The 20,142-nt window shown below is 40.2% G+C and overlaps 1 protein-coding gene across 3 annotated transcripts in view; it reads left to right on the top strand.

Annotated features, from left to right (window-relative positions):
- The window catches only part of LOC132845456 (ankyrin-repeat and fibronectin type III domain-containing 1), a 76,733-nt gene extending 59,571 nt beyond the window's left edge, over window positions 1–17,162 (top strand). For 2 of the 3 annotated variants that reach the window (XM_060869431.1, XM_060869433.1), the window contains 13 exons: window positions 733–823; window positions 1,743–1,850; window positions 7,229–7,328; window positions 7,681–7,810; window positions 8,130–8,249; window positions 8,393–8,608; window positions 9,489–9,655; window positions 9,768–9,918; window positions 10,416–10,581; window positions 10,751–10,917; window positions 14,278–14,521; window positions 14,666–15,135; window positions 15,301–17,162. In XM_060869431.1, coding sequence (XP_060725414.1) covers window positions 733–823; window positions 1,743–1,850; window positions 7,229–7,328; window positions 7,681–7,810; window positions 8,130–8,249; window positions 8,393–8,608; window positions 9,489–9,655; window positions 9,768–9,918; window positions 10,416–10,581; window positions 10,751–10,917; window positions 14,278–14,521; window positions 14,666–15,135; window positions 15,301–15,630 — 2,460 coding nt within the window. In that variant the 3' untranslated portion in view covers window positions 15,631–17,162. The remainder of the gene's footprint in view (window positions 1–732; window positions 824–1,742; window positions 1,851–7,228; window positions 7,329–7,680; window positions 7,811–8,129; window positions 8,250–8,392; window positions 8,609–9,488; window positions 9,656–9,767; window positions 9,919–10,415; window positions 10,582–10,750; window positions 10,918–14,277; window positions 14,522–14,665; window positions 15,136–15,300) is intronic. The other variant, XM_060869432.1, reaches the window with a different exon arrangement.
- Window positions 17,163–20,142: the final 2,980 nt, after the last annotated feature.

Genomic DNA, 20,142 nt, shown 5'->3' with positions numbered 1-20,142 from the left:
TTTCAGAAATATGTGTTGGATTGATGTGTCTTAGAGGAAGTGGAGCTGTTGTGTGATAGACGAGTGCTTCCTAGTGAGTGGGAATTGGGAACAAGTAATGTGGTGTGGATGAAGAGGACAGGCATGTTACCCTCACACCACCAGAGGCTAGTTAAAGAGCACCCATGTCCATCTAAGATCCAGGAATCCAAGATCAATGTCCTTCTGAAACATGAGGTCTTTTATGAGGACACCTGAGTTTGTAGTGCCTTGACTCCTGGAATTTGGCACCTGCAGAGGGGTCAAGAACTCATGCACTGTTTGCATGAACTAAAGATGTGGTAGAAGTCCATCAGTATGTTCAAAGGTGTCAAGGTAGACCATTATGTCATTGCCAAGGGGAGTCTTGTTCAAGAAAGCAATGATGTTGTGAGGAGTAAACAAAGATGTCTGCCACTCACTGACAAATATTTCGAGGTCCTTTTATGAGATGAAGGTGGTTGGTGCAGTTAGGTGTCAGGGGAACATGAATTATTTTGTTTAAGTCAGTCCAAATATCACTGTCCATGGTGCTGAAGCAGTGATTTGGGAGACAGTGTTAATATTATGCCAATACACACTGATACACACTAATAAACTCTGAGGTCTAGTATACACACAGGAAATAAACAGATTTATTGAATAAAACAAATTTCAGTAACATTATCAGTTTCTTTATTTACTAAATCACGTATCTCTGTGTGTATGTTACAGGGTGTACATTATTATGTTCAGGTGTTTGCATATAACATGAAGGGATGGAGTGAACCTCAGATATCTGTACCTGCCTCTGCTACTCCATCAGGTAGCTACACACACACACACACACACACACACACACACACACACACACACACACACACACACACACACACACACACACACACACACACACACTATAATACCCCACTTACACAGTCATATGTTGTAAGTTAAATATACTTAAACTGTGCAAGCCTACAGTGTGTGTATGTGTGTACATTTTCATTCTTGGCTTTAATATTTGTTTCACTGTTCTTAATGTTTGCAGGGACAGTCCCTCCTTTTCCTTCTGGCATTTTTAGGTTGTGTGTGCGTGTATGTATGTGTGTGTTTGTGTTTTCCATTTCAACTCCCACTGGAAATATTTGCATGTCTATGAGAGGGCTGTAAAGTTACAGACAGAACGGCTCTTATACACCCGCACGCACACACACACACACACACACACACACACATATGCACGCGCACACACATGCACGCTTGCACACACACACATGCACGCACACAGGCACACACACGCACACAAACACACACATACAGACTTGAACATGCATGCAAGCATATGTACAATACTTCTTATAAGCTGCACATACAGCTCTCTCTTACACACTCTCGTACACACATACACACACTGGTGGGTGTGAAGAGAGGGTCTGTATTAGGCATTCCGGGAATAGAGGGTTTGTGTTTCCCGTCCCCAACTCCCCTATACACACAGGAGCACATCATCCTGTTTACCATCTGTGTGTGTGTGTGTGTGTGTGTGTGTGTCTTACAGACAGAGTGAGACTTACATACACGCATACTTACTAAACAGCTGACTGTAAGAGACACATATTTTATGTGACTCACTTCTGAAAGCTGATTGCTGGACAGCATGCACATCACACACACTGCACGTATGTAATAATAATTGTAATTAAATATATATGACCTTACACACAGTGCCATTCTCTTTCCAGGATGGAGGGACGTGGACGGTCGTGTGCCAAGGTTAAACAGTCTCATTGAGACGCTGCTCCAGATCCAGAAACAGATTAAACAGTCGCACCAGCAGTGTGTGTGTCATGGTAAATCCCCCCCCCTCCTCTCCCCCTCCTCTAAGTATGTGTTAATGTTACATTTTTCTGCCTTTTTATACCTTTTTTTTTAAGGTGAGTGTTTGTCTTTAAAGGAAGTGGACTAAATGCTAATGAAAAACCTTGTCTTAAAAATTGTCTTGAAACTCTTTTGATCTCAGAGGCAAGCAGAATTGTCCTAATCTGAATATGGAACTCAGAAAATCCACTTAGGCAGCTCTGTAACCCAACTTTAGCTTTATTTTAAGGGCGTACTCTTACTTCCTCATGCCATCTTAGGGAGTTTTTTACATTTACAGCATTTAGCAGACGCCTTTATCCAGAGCGACTTATATTTTTATCTACTTTTTTATACAATTGAGCAATTACGGGTTAAGGGCCTTGCTCAGGGGACCGAGCAGAGCGGAGATGCATCAAACTCACAACCTTCCGATTGGTAGCCCAACACCTTAACCACTAGGCTACCACATCCCATATTTTTATAGGGTTGTAGTCTTGAGTATGGTCTTGAGACATTTTCTTTATTCACTTTTTAATTGCCTCTGAAGTTACTGCTTTTGTACTCTGGCTTTCGGCATCAGGCTCACTAAATATGGTCTTGGTCTTGACCAGATGTAAAATGATTGTTTTTTTTTTTTACATGGCCGGAGTTTGACAAGAAGTAATTCTAGAAAGCAGCCTGATCATTTCATAATGCATTAATAAAGATAACTTGCTGAGAAAAAAATCTTGGCTTAAAAAACAAATGAATGTTTGTCAGTCTTGATCCTGACTTGATCTTGCTTTCATTTAAACTTGATCTTGGCAAGAACACAGTGCTCACAAAGTAGTGTACTATTTATATATATATATATACACACACAACTAACATTTTATACAACTGAGAAAATGAGGGTTAAGGGCCTTGTTCAGGGGCCCAACAGTTTCAGCTTGATGGACCTGGAATTTGAACTAATGACCTTCCAATCAGTCCTCCAACACCTTAAGCACCAGGCTACCACATCTTTCAATATATGGCTCATAATACAGGCTATTTATTCATTTATATATTTGTGTAATAATTGAGTGTAATATTAAAAATGTTCTCTCTTGTTCTCACAGTTTTAGAGATTGTGTGTTTTGAAACCAGATGCTGTTTGAAAGGTAGGGAGGAGAGCGTGCATAACTTTGAGCCCAAGTTCAACTTTTTTTGGTGTGTGTGTGCATTTTTCTGTTTGTGATGCGAAGGCTTGTGATGATGAATCCATATGGAGATTTATTAAAGAAGACACAGTTCAAACATAGTAAAAAACAGCAGGTAAACTAGCATAGTGAAAAAACAGTCACAAAAACACAGATAATCTGTCAGAGAGGCAAACACATCCACACAGTAGCAAAACATATAAATCCACAAAATATTCCATGAGTCAAAACACAGTGAAAGGCAGTGAAAGAAAACATGGCTCAAGTAAACCTATGCAATGTGCTAATTGTGCGAGTGCACTTATATAGCAGTGACCCGGAAGTGCTGTGTGGTGGCCCGGAAGTCCCGGTGTTCAGGAGAGGGTTTCATCTGTTGGGCTGGAGGGGAAACTGTGTGAAAGCTTGTTTCAGAATTCCCCCTCTAGAAACATCTCCAGGTGTTTTATAATAATAATAATAATAATAATAATAATAATATTAACCTTTATTTTCTATAGTGTCTTTAAAAGAACATCTCAAAGCGCTTTACAAAAGCAAAATAAAAGCAACAAAATTACACACATAATATAATGATTAAAATTAAAGCAACAAAAATAGACAATAAAATAAGCACTATGTAAAATTACCATTAGACAAATTAAAAGCTACCCTAAAAAAAATAAGTTTTAAGCAGATATTTAAAAGTGCCAAGAGATGCTCGGCATAAGGCAAGAGTTGCTTGCCTTATCTCAGTTGGTAGTGAATTCCACAGTTTTGGAGCTAGTGAAGAGAAGGCCCTATCTCCCATCGATTTTAAACGAGTTAAAGGAACAGTTAAAAGACCAGTTTCAGAACGAAGATTGCGAGATGGAATATAAGGAATTAAAAGATCAGCCAAATATTGAGGAGCTAACCCGTGTAAGGCCTTGTAGGTAAGCATCAGAATCTTAAAATCAACCCTAAACCTAACGGGGAGCCAGTGCAAGGACTCTAAAACGGGAGTAATGTGATCTTTTAACTTTGTTCTAGTAAGTATTCTCGCCGCCGGATTTTGCACTACCTGTAATTTATTTAAGGTAGCTTTAGACACCCCAGCCAACAAGGCATTGCAGTAATCAATACGGGAAAACACCAAAGTGTTGATCAGTCTCTCAGCAACAGAAAATGACAGAATTGGACGTAATCTGGCAATATTTCGGAGATGAAAGAACGAAGTTTTAACCGTATTTTGGATATGTGGCTCAAACGTTAAATTGGCATCAAAAATTACCCCTAGATTCCTCAATTTTGTTTGAAACTCCACATTTGAAGCATCAAGAGTTAGCTTGACTGACCCAGCTTTGCGTAGTTGGTGGGGTGAGCCAACAAGCATAATTTCAGTCTTTTCACTGTTAAGACAAAGAAAATTGTCTGTCATCCATTCTTTCATCTTAGAAATACATTCAGAAAGGAAATCAACAGGCACAGTTTCATTAGGTTTAAAATGAATATAGATCATCTGCGTATCATCTGCTTAAAAATGAAATTTTAGACCAAGTGATCTCAAAAGCTGGCCAAGAGGAAAAACATAAATATTAAAAAGCAGAGGGCCCAAGATTGATCCCTGAGGTACCCCGGATTGAACAACGTTAACCTCCGATCTAAATCCACCCATGGCAACAAACTGCTTCCGATCTTTGAAGTAGGACTTAAACCAATTTAAAACAGTATCAGAGACACCAAAAAAAGTTTCAAGACAAGAAATTAAAACTGAATGATCAACAGTGTCAAATGCGGCACTGAGATCAAGAAGTATCAAAACTGAAAGACAGCCAGAGTCTGAGTCATTTGTAACCCTGACCAGGGCGGTTTCTGTACTATGGAATTTACGAAAGCCTGATTGCAAAGGCTCAAAGAGATTGTTCTCAGTTAAATGAGAAATTAACTGAGTAGCAACAACTCGCTCCAAAAGTTTAGTAAGAAAAGAGAGATTAGATATAGGACGGAAATTAGCAAGGTTCTCATAGTCTATATTTGTCTTTTTAGGTACCCGGGTGATCGCAGCCATTTTAAAAGCTGTTGGGACAACCCCAGTACACAGAGAGTCATTTATAATGCTCAAAACAATGGGGCCCAGAGAAGTAAAACATGACTGAAACAAACCAGTGGGTATGGGATCAAGTAAAGAAGTGGCTGCTTTCATTTTAGAAACCTCTACAGAAAGACAATGCGTGTCAAGTGTAGAAAATGTTGAAAACATAGAACCAGAATAACAAGGAATAAAAACAACAGAAGAAGACAATGAAGAAGAAGCAAAAAAACCTCTACGAACATTATCGACCTTTGTGCCAAAGAAATGCAGGAACTTATTACAGAGATGATCAGAAGCAGTGACATGAGAGACAGTTTTATGATTTAGCAATTTGTTAAGAGAATTAAAATCCTGATAAAGGGTCTGATACAGACAGCGGCAAGGCTCTCTACAATATATTGTTCCATGTTACCTGATTGGGAAAATTGATCTGCACAATGATTTGTAAACTAGAAGGAAGGCTCACCTTGGGATTGCAAGACTTGGGCTTTTCAGGGCGGTTAGTACACTGATGTCCAGTGTTTCCACAGTAAAAGTATAGCTGTTGTTGTATGCTTCAAAATTGATCCTCTTGAGTGACTTGGGCCCTACCGAGATTCACAGGTTCTGGTGGGGCGGCACTCGATTCACTCCTCCAGGTGCGAAAATGCTGATGTGGGACAATCTGTCTCAGAAACCCTTTGCAATGGTTGGCAGCTCCATTAAACCTGTCAGGCAGTGACATTCTGGGGGTTTCAGGACAAGACACAGGTTGTCCATGGAGGGCCTGAAGAAGGTGCCTCATTATCTGAGGTATTATATAGGTCTTCCTAGTGTTTTAAAGCACCTACACTGTTCCTGGTCGGCTGCCAGAACTTCCCTTTGTTGAAGCACATGTGCTTTAAGCTAAGACGCATATGCTTGATTTAGGGGAGGCGAAGAATGGCAGGCAAAATAACATAATGAAAAAAGTAGTAGGCACAAATACAAAATACCAGATAATCCATAAGCGAAGCAAAAACATCCAAAAAACACAGAAGCAAAACACGTGCTCTTGATCAGTAGCGAAAGTCCACAAAAAAAGGGCAATTAATCAAAGGAAGTCAAAGGAAAGGCAGTCAAAAAAGCGGCTCAGAATCGCAGGTAAACAATACTTCACAATGCGCTAATAGTAAGTGTGCTTATACAGCAGCGACCCAGGAGCGCTGAGCGGTGACCAAGAAGTCCTAGTATTCAGGAGAGGGTTCCCTCTGTTGGGCTGGAGGGGGAACTGTGGGTAAGGTTGTAACAATGACTCCACAATTAGATCCTAAGATCCCTTATCTGTTTACACACTATTAATTAAAGAGTGTAATCAGTGTAATATAATAATAATAATAATAATAATAATAATAATCATCATCATCATCATCATCATCATCAATCATTATGTTTGAGCATAAAATAGAGTGTAATGAAAGCATCTTTCACTCAGGTGATATATACAAAGATTTAGATTTTCTGAAAACGTTTGTTCTTAAACAAAACACATAATATGGGAAGTGGACTCGGTGGTCAAGGTATTGAGCTGTAGTTACATTTCGTCCTCAAAATGCAACACTAGTTAAAGGTTTTGTGTTCTCATCATGTTTTCTATATTACTATAGGTTTACTGTACTACATTCTAAACATCCAAAAGTTTAAAGGTTCTATAATACCTCAGATAATGAGGTCTTCCAGTGTTAAAAATAAATAAAAAAAAGATTAAAATGAACATAAACAGTAATTGCAGGTAGCTATAGTATATTTTCCGCTTAAGAACATTGCATTTGGTTTGATTTTAAGTGGAACTTTAAAGATAAAGAAAAACAGTGTGCTGAAATAAATATCCAATAAATGATCCTAGCTAAAAGGATATCAGAGACACTGGGATGAATTGGTGTGCTGATGATTTTGTGTACGTGGAGTGAACAGGGTACGTGCTTTGGGACGCAGCCACAGTGGACTGATGATGATGTTTCTGTGTTTTTTATATCTATTCCATGTTCAGAGGCACTTAGTTACTGTATTCAATTTTAGTAACTGCTAAGTGACTGAAACTGGAAACTAAATGGAAAATTTAAATGTGTGTGTGTGTGTGTGTGTGTGTGTGTGTGTGTGTGTGTGTGTGTGTGTGTAGATCAGTGCAAGGGACCATCAAATATCAGGAAACACTCTGTTTCTAAAAGTCTGAGACATCTCTTCCAGTCCACCAGCAAATTCATTAAAAGTCTGAAAAGGTAGGAAATTTATTTTATTTATCTATTATAGTTTCTATTAAATAATGAAATAGAAAACTATACAATAAACTAAGATAGCATTCAGTATATTATTGTTAATCATAATGCAAGATTTAAGACAATTTGTATAAAGTTGATTACACTTAAAAATGTAATTATAATAATAATTTAGATAATAATTTAATAAATATTATAATTAAAGAAATATATTTTTTCATTCTTAATATTGAAGGTATAAAGTGACACCCTCCCAAACACACACACACACCCCAAACTGGAGCATTGACTCCAGCGGAGGACAATACACAGTACTAAAGTAATTGTAATTCATTTTATTGTATATTGTTTGTAGGGGTTTGTACATAGCATGTGTGTTTTATAAAGACGACAACATTGTGGTCACAGCAGAGGAGCAGCTGCCCATTATTGAAGTGGATGATTCTTACAGCTCCCTCACACAAGACTTTCTGTGGTTTACCAAGGTACGATAAACTAAAATCAGCACAGTGTGAACAAAAGAGCACAGGATCAGAGTTAACAGACAAATGAATAACACAACAAATATGTAGTTATAAATCAGGGACTAATTATGAGGCTAATCTCTGTAATGATGGTTACTTCTCTATCTCTGATTGGTTGGTTTCTCCTTTTAATTGTGGGTAATTTTGTAATTAATTAAATCAGTGTCAGTGACAGACATATGGAGCACTTACTATGATTTAGAAAGCTCATCCAAACTTAATGGTGACATTAACTGTTATACTTGAGAATTTTAATCACTGATTCCATGGTCATTTCTAGGTGACATATTTGTGGGAGGAGATTCTGTGGTTGCAGCAGTGTGCAAGCTCCACCCACTTATCCTGCTCCTGCACCCTGCAAACACGCCTTAAAATTCTACAAGCTTTAATACAGCTTCAGGTTGAAAACACACACACACACACACAAACACACACACACACACAGCTTGTAAATGAACACACACTCAACATACAAAACAAATTTCCAACAGTTCAAATCTACTGCCATAATGGTGTGTGTGTGTGTGTGTGTGTGTGTTACAGGCTCTGCTGGGCACTCAGGACCTGGGCCAGGTGTATTTCGAGCCCCTGCGTGATAAGCATGGTAATGCTTTGTTAGTGTTACTTCGTGATTTGGGTGGATGTTCAGATCTAGACACACAACGTTGGATTAAACTCTGCAAACTCCAGCTGCAGCGCAAATCCACGGGTTGTGCAGATGAACCTACAGCTCTGGACACACTCCTCATTACCCTGCATGTGAGCATACACACTCTCACACAAACGTTACAGTACAACACTTACTGGTAAAGTTTCTGTTACCTGTATTAGTACAATATACTGATGATTACAGTTTTCTTTATTAATTAAATAATAACACAACCTGCTTTTTTTCTATTTGTACATTTAAGGTACCGTTGCCTTCGGCTTGCTCGTTAGGGATAGGGATAGATATATAGTATTTTAAATGAAGTTAATCTTTTATTTTAATATTATTTTAATCTTTTATTTTCACTTTAATTGTATATATTCACTTATTTATTTTTATTCTTTCTTTTTATTATTATTATATATTTATTTCTTTTTCTCTCTCTTCTGCTTTTATACTTCTGTAAAGCTGCTTTGAGACAATGTGAATTGTTAAAAGCTCTAAACAAATAAATTGAATTGAACCAGCGATTAATTCTAAGTGTTCACTTACTTTTTCAATAAAGCCTTAAAAGATCAGAATTTTTGTGTCTAATTATTTTTAGACACATTGTCAATACCATTGACTTAGATGAAGATCAGATCACATTTTATGGCAAATCTATTCAGAAAACCATGAAATGCCAAAAGGTTCACATACTATTTCTTGCCACTGTATAAATCACTTTGAATCTAAGAAATGAATTCAAGTCTGAGGTTAGGTTTCGAACTAGGAGCAGGTGCGTTATATCACAATATATAGGTTTATATGCTAAATAATTGGCATCAGAACTAAGGGTAATAATGCTTCAAACCTGTAAAGGATAAAAGCTGATGAACCTTTATTTGGACTATTATTATTTACTGTATGTAACATAATGTTTAGCTAACAATTCACTGTTGTTTTTTTTATTAATAAATGATTCCAACTTAATGTTTGTGTGTGTTTAAGGAGAAGCTTGCCTATCATAAGCGCAGTAGGAAGATGCTCTCTCCTGGACTCTATCTGGGTTATATGAAGCTCTCCAGCTCCGTGGAACAGATCAGAGTTTTGGTTCCTCAGAAAATCCCCAATGTGTTTTGCCATGTCAAAATACGAGACAACAGCCATGTCTCGAGGTATCTGTGTGAAGTGTGTGTGTGTGTGTGTGTGTGTGTGTGTTTGCCTCCATGCTAGTTTATGTGCTCAAAGCATGGACTTACATTCCCTAATGTAACCTCTGTGTGTTAGAGAGGAGTGGCAGTGGCTGCAATCGGTACGTTCTCTGGATGACACGCAGGATGTGTATGTTAATGAGCAAAATGCTGCACATCGTCTCTTACTGGAGTTACGCAATGCTGCCAATGATCTGCTTGGGCGCATAAATGTTCCAAACAACCAGGTAATAATAATAATAATAATAATAATCTGAGGGTGTGAGGTGCAGTGTGAGGAGTGATGAGGGCTTTGGGGTAAGAGGGTGTGTAAGAAGGTGGGTTTTTGATGTGTTCAGCTACCGGAAGCCATAAGCTATAAGTGCAGCAGCAGGGTGGAGTGGAGAACTTAGGCAGGTTGAAAACAAGTTGTGGGGCTGTAACAGGACTGAAAGAGGAGAATTTAAACTCCACATAAACTGTAGAAAAATAATCAGCTTGTATTGGGAACAATAACATTTACTGTAAACAAAAAACTACACACATTGTAATATGTTACATTTAAAATGTGTGAAATTCTGTCAGAATTACTAGACATCATTAATTGTGTAAGTGAAAAGTAGAAATATCACTGGGCTTGGAATAGAGCCCTGGGGAACGCCACAGGTAATCCAGTGGCTGGGATTTTATCTTTCATCGTCCCTGTCTCTGTCTGTGTCTGTTGTTCTGGTTTTGTCTGTCTCAGGCTCAGGAATTTCGTATTTACATTCAAGATGTGCTTGAGTTTGGAGAGGGTGTGTCCTTCTTTTTGCTCCTCCCACCCTATGAAGAAGTGTGTACGCCGCCTGGGCAAAATAACTTCTCCCCTCGATCTGGATTTTTTACCTTACCTCTACAGATTTTTGAACTGGGTGAAAAAAACACACACACACATACACACACACACACACACACACACATACACACACACACACACACACACACACACATTTAAACATCTATCTATCTATCTATCTATATATCTATCTATCTATCTATCTATCTATCTATCTGTCTGTCTGTCTATCTATCTACTTGTAGTTCATTTTGGAGCATACTGTCCGAATTTTATTGGTCAGTACTGCTGTGCATCAGCCAGCTTGGATCTGGAGTCCCTCATTTCCCAGCAGGCTTTGCGAGAGGCATTTTCTGAGTCTGAGATGCTTACTGCCAAGCAGAGACATCAGAAAATCCAGGAGCTCTTACAGGTACTATAGTGACAGAGGTGTGTGTGTGTGTGTGTGTGTGTGTGTGTGCATGTTTTTGTGTGTTTTTGTGTGTGTGTGCATGTTTGTGTGTGTATTTCTGTGTGTATGTGAGTGTGTGTATGTTTCTGAGTGTGTTTGTGATTGTGTGAGAGCGTGTGTGTGTTTCTGTGTGTTTGTGATTGTGTGTTGTGTGGGTGTATGTATGTGTTTCTTTGTGTCTGTGTGTGTGATCGTGTGTTTGTGTGTGGGTATGTGTGCGTAGGTGTGTGTGTGTATGGGTGTTTGTGGGTGTGTGCGTGTTTGGGTCTGTGTTTGGGTCTGTGTGTGTGTGTGTGGGTGTGTGTGTGTGAGTCTGTCAAGTCAAGTAGCTTTTATTGTCAGTAACACCATATATAGCTGTTACAGTACACAGTGACATGAGACAACGTTTCTCCAGGATCAGGGTGTTACATAAAACACAGAAAGAGCTATAAGGACCCAGTAAGTTAGTCCTAGATACATAAAGTATATCTGTGTAACCTGGTGTACACAGTGCAGGACAAGACAAACAAAACAGACAAGACAGTGCAGGACAAAAGACAGTGCAGACAAAAAATTATAAGTCATTACACAAAGACAATAAACAGAAAAAGCACCAGTGTACACACGTGGACAAAATTGTTGTTACCCTGCTGACAAAATTGTTGGTAACCTGCTGGCCAGTGTCAGAAAGCTTGGTCTCAGTCGCAGGTCATGGGTTTGCAACAGGACAATGACCCAAAAAACACAGCTAAAAACACCCAAGAATGGCTAAGAAGAAAACATTGGACTATTCTAAAGTGGCCTTCTATGAGCCCTGACCTCAATCCTATTGAGCATCTTTGGAAGGAGCTGAAACATGACGTCTGGAAAAGACACCCTTCAAACCGGAAACAACTGGAGCAGTTTGCTCATGAGGAGTGGGCCAAAATACCTGCTGAGAGGTGCAGAAGTCTCATTGACAGTTACAGGAATCGTCTGATTGCAGAGGTTGCCTCAAAAGGTTGTGCAACAAAATATTAAGTTAGGGGTACCATCATTTTTGTCTAGGCCTGTTCCATGAGTTTATTTTTTTAAATAATTCTGTTGAAGCATGGTTGAAAAGCAATGTCTGACTTTCATTGGTTAACATTCATAGAAATTTTATTTATTATTACTTTTGTCAGATTAACGTTTTTTTCTGTGACCATTGTGAGTTTTTCTTTCATTGACCGAAGGGTACCAACAATTCTGTCCACGTGTGTAAATGCTGTATGTTCAACAATATTATGTGTGCAGAAATACTGGAATGAACACAGTGTTCTAGCAGCAGTTACATGAGATATTGTACAGGATTGTGCAAAACAGCAATCGGCTGAAATGTGAGACAGCATATAAACAGTTTGATAGATATATATTAATGTGCGTGTGTATGTTGTGCTCAGTTCAGTTCAGTTGTTAAGGAGTCTGATGGCTTGTGGAAAGAAACTGTTACACAGTCTAGTCGTGAGGCCCGAATGCTTCGGTAACTTTGAATTAGAGTGACCAGGTGAAGTTCTCCACTAGATGAACACCAAGAAATTTGGTGCTCTTGACGATCTCTACAGATGATCCGTCGATGTTCAGTGGAGAGTGGTCGCTCTGTGCTCTCCTGAAGTCAACAACCATCTCTTTAGTTTTATCTACATTCAATGACAAGTTGTTGGCTCTACACCAGACAGTTAGATGTTGCACCACATCTCTGTATGCTGACTCGTCGTTCTTACTGATGAGACCCACCACGGTCATGTCATCGGCGAACTTGGTGATATGGTTTGATCTGTGCATTGCTGCACAGTCGTGAGTCAGCAGAGTGAACAGCAGTGGACTGAGCATGCAGCCTTGAGGAGCTCCAGTGTTCAGTGTGGTGGTGCTGGAGATGCTGTTCCTGATCCGGACTGACTGAGGTCTCCCAGTCAGGAAGTCCAGGATCCAGTTGCAGAGGGAGGTGTTCAGTCCCAGCAGGCTCAGCTTCCCAATCAGGTGCTGAGGGATGATTGTGTTGAATGCTGAACTGAAGTCTATGGACATCATTCGTACATAAGTGTGTTTATTGTCCAGGTGGGTGAGGGCTAAATGAAGGGCTGTGGCAATGGCATTGTCCATGGAGCGGTTTGGACGATACGTGAACTGTAGGGGGTCCAGTGAGGGTGGTAACTGGGTCTTGATGTCTCTCATGACCAGCTTCTCAAAGCACTTCATAACGATGGGTGTGAGTGCGATGGAACAATAGTCATTGAGGCAGGACACTGTAGAATTCTTTGGGACGGAGACAATGGTGGTTGTCTTGAGGCAGGTAGGAACAACAGCGCTGCTCATCCGCTAGCTGTTCTGCGCATTCCTTGAGCACCCTGCCAGGAATGTTGTCTGGTCCAGCATCCATCCATGGGTTAACTCTGCATAGAGTTCTCCTCACATCGGCCGTGGACAGAGTACCACAATGATAGAGGTCATTCAGGGCATCTGGGAGAGAGGCATCACTATCACAGGCAGGTGAAACTGTCTTGTAGTTTGTGATCACCTGTATGCCCTGCCACATGCGCCGGGTGTCTCTGCAGTCCTGGAAGTGGCTGTGGATTGTCCGGGCGTGTGCACGCTTTGCCTCTCTGATGGCTCGGGACAGTTTGGCCCTTGCTGTTCTTAGGGCCCCCCTGTTCTGAAGGCTAGGTCTCTAGTCTTCATCAGTGCATGCACTTTAGCAGTCATCCATGGTTTTTGGTTGGAGCGTGTGGTGATGGTCTTGGAAACGTTCACGTCATCAATGCACTTGCCGATGTAGCTGGTCACTGATGCCATGTACTCCTCAAAGTTGATGGAGTCGCCGTTGGTTGCAGCCTCCCTGAAGATGTTCCAGTCAGTGCACTCAAAGCAGTCCTGAAGAGCAGAGGTGGCTCCTGCTGGCCAGGTTTTCACCTGCTTCAGAACCGGTTAAGAGTCTGACGAGTGGTCTGTATGCTGGAATTAGCATAACAGAGATGTGGTCTGAGTAGCTGAGGTGGGGGCAGGGCAACGCATGGCAGAGGGCGGGGCTCTGCACGACATGGGGCGGGGCTCCATACAGCCGGGGGTGGGGTTCTGCACGATACGTGCTGGGAATCTGCTTTAAGAAATGTGTATGTAAGTACACAAACTGATGATTGTGTGTAGGAAGTTATTCAGTCCTTGAGCAAGGCCTTTAACCCTCAACTGCTTAATTCTAAGATGTATGTTTATAAAGCCATAGAAAACATTCATTGAAAACATTCATACTGCATACAGCTAAGTATTTTGAAATGTACGTGTGTGTGCGTGTGTGTGTGCGTGCGTGTGTGTGCATGCATGCAGCAGGCTGATGAGGTTTGGCGTGAGGCGCGTTGGATGGTGGAGGTCTTACAATTCGCCCGTTATAAACAACAACGAGCTGGTGTGAATCTAGGCTTCATCATTGACTTTAGCAAAGAGAACATTGTTGAAAAAACACCTTCTACATCTTCCCAGCCTGACTATCTCCCCTCACCTGCCCCCTCATCTGCCCCCTCACCAGTCGATTCACCTGCCCCTTCACCAGACAGTGGCCGCAATTACCACGGTAGGAACTGTCCTCCTTTACTTCTCTTTTACCTTTTCATTATCTCTTTTTCTTCTAAATTTAGAGCCCATTATTCTATTAATTGCCATATATTTTAAAAGTTCTTTAAAATATAAGAACATCTTTTTTTTCTGTGCACTTTAGACCCTCTGTCCGATGATGAAGGTTCTTTGGAGGTATTTCTTACTCCAGACAGTGATTACAGCTCCAGCCCACGTGAACTTGACCTCCTACCACCATCACACCCTCTCCCTTACACACATACTCTTGATCAGCCAGATGTGCTGTGCTCAGGGGGTGGAGTCATTGACATAGACAGTGACTTTGTCCTGCCAAGTCGTCAGATCGAGCTGCTACGCATCACAGAGAAAAAAACAGCATTGTGTGTGCGTACCAGCAGCCTTGAAACCCCACCCACTCCATCAGTGACAACACCAAACCCCTCCCCTGCAAAAGATTGGGCACGCCCAAGACCTGTACGTTCCCTTTCGGAGGACAGCGGGAGGAAGCAAAACTCCTCCCACTGCAGAAACCCAACCTACAGATCCTGCTACTCAACAGTCAGGGTTTATCCACAATTCCACACGGGGCTTCCTAAGGAGACTAGTGTTAAGGTGGGGCACAAAAACAAAACACAATTTAAGGGTGTTAATGAAAAACTAGGGATAATTAGATACATCACACTGGTCATTCTAGAGCCACACTATTGATGAGTTTGGGACTGGACGTGTGTATTTTTGTTGTTTTGTATTTTATTTTATTTTATTTTATTTTTGCAGCTGAAAGTGACGATACACACCACGGCAAGGGAGATGGTGCAGCTGGTGGTTCAGGAGATAAACGGACTGTGTGCACGTCTTCAGAGTTCAGCCCGGCAGTGTGTGTGCCCTGCGCAGGTCTGTGTGTGTGGAACAGAAGTGTGTGTGTATGCATCAGAGCAGCTGGACCACTTTGCACTGGTCCTCCTCACAGAAGGACTGGAGAAATGGCTGCAAGATGATTTCTGTCCTCTCACACTCCAGAACCCGTGGACTCATGGCAGGCTGTGTGTGCGCTTTAAACAGCGTTCTCCTCTTTCTCTACAGCATGGCAGAGCCACTGCAGTGTAGCATGCAAACACACATGCACGTGCACACACACACACATGCATGCACGCACACACACACACATGCACACACACACACATGCACACACACATGGAAATACACATGCACATGCTCGCATACACACACACACACACATAGACACACACACATGCACATGCTCCCACACGCACACACATGCACACACACAGACACACATGCACACACACATACACATGCATGCATGCACACAAGCACGCACACACATATACACACACACAACATTAACATTAACAGAATAATTTATAGACAATATGAGTTATGAGAACAGTGGCCTCAGACTAGACATAGCAGAGAGAACTGATCAAATCTTCCCTGAACTCAGATAAATTACTTCCAGATGAACAGAACTGCACATCACCTCCATGCTGTCCAGAGACACTGTTTAACTGTAATGTACCTGTGATGTAATTAAAACATCTGTTTTCACACACAAACACACACAGAGTCTCAATGATTTAAATAGTACAGTAACAGTAACAGTAACAGTGGAACAGTAGTGAACAGTTTCACCCAAAGACTCAATGTTCTGAAGACGAGAAACACAAATATGTCATCCAATGAGAATCAGTCAATCACCTAAAGGTGCATGAAAACACACTATAACAACATTCTCATTTCTGTTCACAGAGCATTTTAGAACCACACTGAGCATTCTAGATCTTCACTCTGTAATCTGGGGAGAATTTTAGAGCATTTTGGAATAATAATGAGGATTCTAGAGCCACACGCAGCATTTCGAGACAATAGAATTTTAGGTCCATACTAAGTGACTTTTGGTGACTGGAATTAAGTGACTGGAATTCTGAATTCTGGAGCTGTACAGAGAAATCTGTGGATATCAGAAGCACAATTTGTGGTCATAGTTGTCATAGAGTTTTTTGTTTTGCATCAGATTACAGAAATGCACTATTACATCATATCTCCAGTTAGTAACTGCAGACTTCAGTGTGGATTCACACCATCTAAAAATGAACTGAATTGAAGTATTTTTATCAAAGTGATTTGGTGACAAATAACTCTTCCTCTCTGTCATGTCGATGATATTTACTCTTTTAATTGTCTAAATTCTCCATATGGGGTGAATGAACTGAAAACTTGCAAATTTACATTTAGGTTACCCTTTACTATGAAAGCTTAAGAATTTTTTATTTACACATCCAACTGTTGTGTACTACATGCTCATGGCTAACCGAATGATATCTTATTTAAACTCTCTGAATATTATATAGTCATTCTGTTTAAGAGGTTTTTCAGAAATAACTAGATTTATTGCTCTATACTGTTGAAAATATTTTTTCTTTACCACACTGAAATTATGATCTTGATCTGGCTTTGTGTGTGTGCGCGTGCATGTGTGTGTGTGTGTGTGTGTGTGTGTGTGTGTGTGTGTGTGTGTGTGTGTGTGTTGAATCTAGCAGCGTACATTGATTTTCATTGGATTGATTCAGAATCATGACCACTGGTGTACAATAAAGTTTTACACTGGAGAAATATAACTGGCTACTGTTCATCTCTCTCTCTCTCTCTCTCTCTCTCTCTCTCTCTCTCTCTCTCTCACACACACACACACACACACACACACACACACACACACACACACACACACACACACACACACACACATACCTACATATGTTTGACTCCAAGCTGTGCATTCTAAATCCACATTAAGAATTCAAGCAACACGATTAGGATGTTAGATAGATAGATAGATAGATAGATAGATAGATAGATAGATAGATAGATAGATAGATAGAGAGAGAGAGAGAGATGATAAAGCCACTGTTGCAGTCTGTGTGCATCAACTAAACCAGGGATGTGTGGAGTATGGATCACCTGTTCTGACTGTGTGTGTGTGTGTGTGTGTCTCCCCCACCACCCCCTTGAGGCTCATAACCCTCTGAGGCACCTATAAAGCCCTTGGCAGAACTGTTTGAAGTTTTTATGAAGCGCAGTGTTATTGTTCCCCAGTGAGCAGAGTCTGTACACTGGCGCCTTACTGCCTTACACTGTTGCCAGACAAGGGGTGTGTGTGTATGTATGTGTGTGTGTGTGTGTGTTGTGACTCCACTTTAATGGGTGTTCAGTGATTTTCGTACTGTTTTGAGTTTTTTTTTTTTTTTTCCATTTTTCCAAAAAAGAAGTCAAATTTCTCTGCAGTGTGTCAGCACATGTGAGTGTGTGTATCCTGTGATCAACCAATCGACTCAAATGCCTTTAGCAGTGTATGTAATGCAAAATATTTGATTATGAATACATTTGATTTGTTGCGTAATAAATATTTAATCATGTTGTTTTAGTGTATCAGAAAACTAACATTTTTTATTTGGTAATTCACCGTTTTGAGAGTTGGAGGTTTACACTGGGGCTTCAGAAACTGTCTGAGGAATCCAGGAATCCAAAGCTGGTCCTAGAACCACACTATTTAACTCAGTAATCTTACCAAAGAAGCCTCAAACTGCACTGAGGAATCTAGAACCACACATATTACTTGAGAAACTTGAGTCGAGTCCAAAACTGCAATAAATAGTTTGGAACCACATTTGGAAGTGCAGTGATTATGCCTAAGAAATGAAGAACTGCACAAATTATTCCATACACATACACACACACAAACATTAAGGACAGTAGAGCATTGAGAATTGTATAACTGTTATATGGATTCCAGAACTTCACAGCATGTCACTAAGGTACCTAGAACAGCAATGAGAATTCAATTCAAGTTTATTTGTATGGCGGCTTTTAACAACTGACATTGTCTCAAAGCAGCTTTACAGAACATAAACATAGAACAAAAGGTTAATATAAAGAATAATATAAAGATTAATATAATACAAAATTCTAGATTAATATTAGATGTATTTAAATGTGTTATCCCCAATGAACAAGTCTGAGGTGACTCAGGTGACTGTGGGGAGGAAAAACTCCCTTAGATGGTAAAGGAAGAAACCTTGAGAGGAACCAGACTCAAAGGGGAACCTCATCCTCATATGGGTGACACTGAGAGTGTGATTATAAATATACAGTCTGATAAATGTTGTATTGATGAGTTCACATCTCCTCTTTAGTATAGCAGAGTCTAACTGGATCTGGTAGATCTCTAGATGTCTCAGGATCCTCTCAGAGTCGGCCTCATAGGTCCAAAATCTTCATGGCATGGAAGATGATCAGAGCTGGTACAATTTCTGGATGCCTTGGGATGGGTAGAGAGAAGCAGTGGAGAGGGATTAACATATCTGCTGTTCATAATATTTGCAAGTCTAAAGTAATAGTGCACAGTATTATGGGATGTGTTATGTGTACGCCTGACTAAAGAGATGAGTTTTTATCTACATTTGAACTGGGAAAGTGTGTCTTAGCCCCGAACACTATCAGGAAGACTGTTATAAAGTTTGGGAGCTAAATAAGAAAACGCTCTACCACCTTTAGTAGACTTAGATATTCTGGGAACTACCAGAAGTCCTGAGTTTTGTGATCTCAGAGAGCGTGAAGGATTGTAATGTGTTAGAAGACTAGTTAGATACATGGGAGCTAAACCATTAAGAGCCTTGTAAGTAAGTAGCAGCAGTTTGTAATCAATTCTAAACTTAACAGGTAGCCAGTGTAGAGATGATAAAATTGGGGGTTATATGGTCATACTTTCTTGTCCTAGTGAGAACTCTGGCAGCTGCATTTTGGACTAACTGTAGCCTATTTATTAAAGATGCAGGACAACCACCTAGTAATGCATTACAATAGTCCAGTCTAGAGGTCATGAAAGCATGAACTAGCTTCTCAGCATCAGATACAGACAGGATGTTTCTCAGCTTGGCGATATTTCTAAGGTGAAGAAGGCTGTGTTTGTAATATGGTGATATGATTTTAAAGACAAGTTACTGTCTAATAAACACCCAGGTCTTTCACTGTCGAGCTACTAGTAACAGTACATCCCTCTAAATGGAAGTTAAATTGTGAGAGTTTCTGTGTACTGGTTTTTGGACCTATAAGTATTGTTTCTGTCCTATCAGAGTTTAACAGCAGAAAATTACAGTTCATCTAATCTTTTATCTCTTTAACACACTCAGTTAATTTGGACAATTTAGCTATTTCATCTGGTTTTTATGAGATATATAACTGTGTATCGTCAGCATAACAGTGGAAACTAATCCCATGCTTTCTAATAATGTTCCCTAACAGAAGCATGTATATCGAGAAAAGCAGAGGTCCTAGAACTGATCCTTGAGGGACCCCATAATTAACTGGCAATAAACTGGAGGATTCACCATTTAATTCTACAAAATGGTATCGATCAGACATATAGGATCTAAACCAACTTAAAGCCTGACCATGAATACCTGTGTAATTTTGTAAGCGATCTAGGAGAATGTTGTGATCTATAGTGTGGAATGCAGCACTAAGGTCAAGTAGAACTAATAGTGACATACAGTCTCTGTCTGAAGCTAAGAACAGGTCATTTGTGACTTTCAGAAGTGCAGT

Source organism: Tachysurus vachellii, chromosome 5, assembly GCF_030014155.1.
Source record: "Tachysurus vachellii isolate PV-2020 chromosome 5, HZAU_Pvac_v1, whole genome shotgun sequence".
In the NCBI taxonomy this organism is placed as follows: domain Eukaryota; kingdom Metazoa; phylum Chordata; class Actinopteri; order Siluriformes; family Bagridae; genus Tachysurus; species Tachysurus vachellii.
The sequence above is the reverse complement of the archived record's forward strand: the minus strand, read 5'-3'. Positions and strand labels throughout refer to the sequence as shown.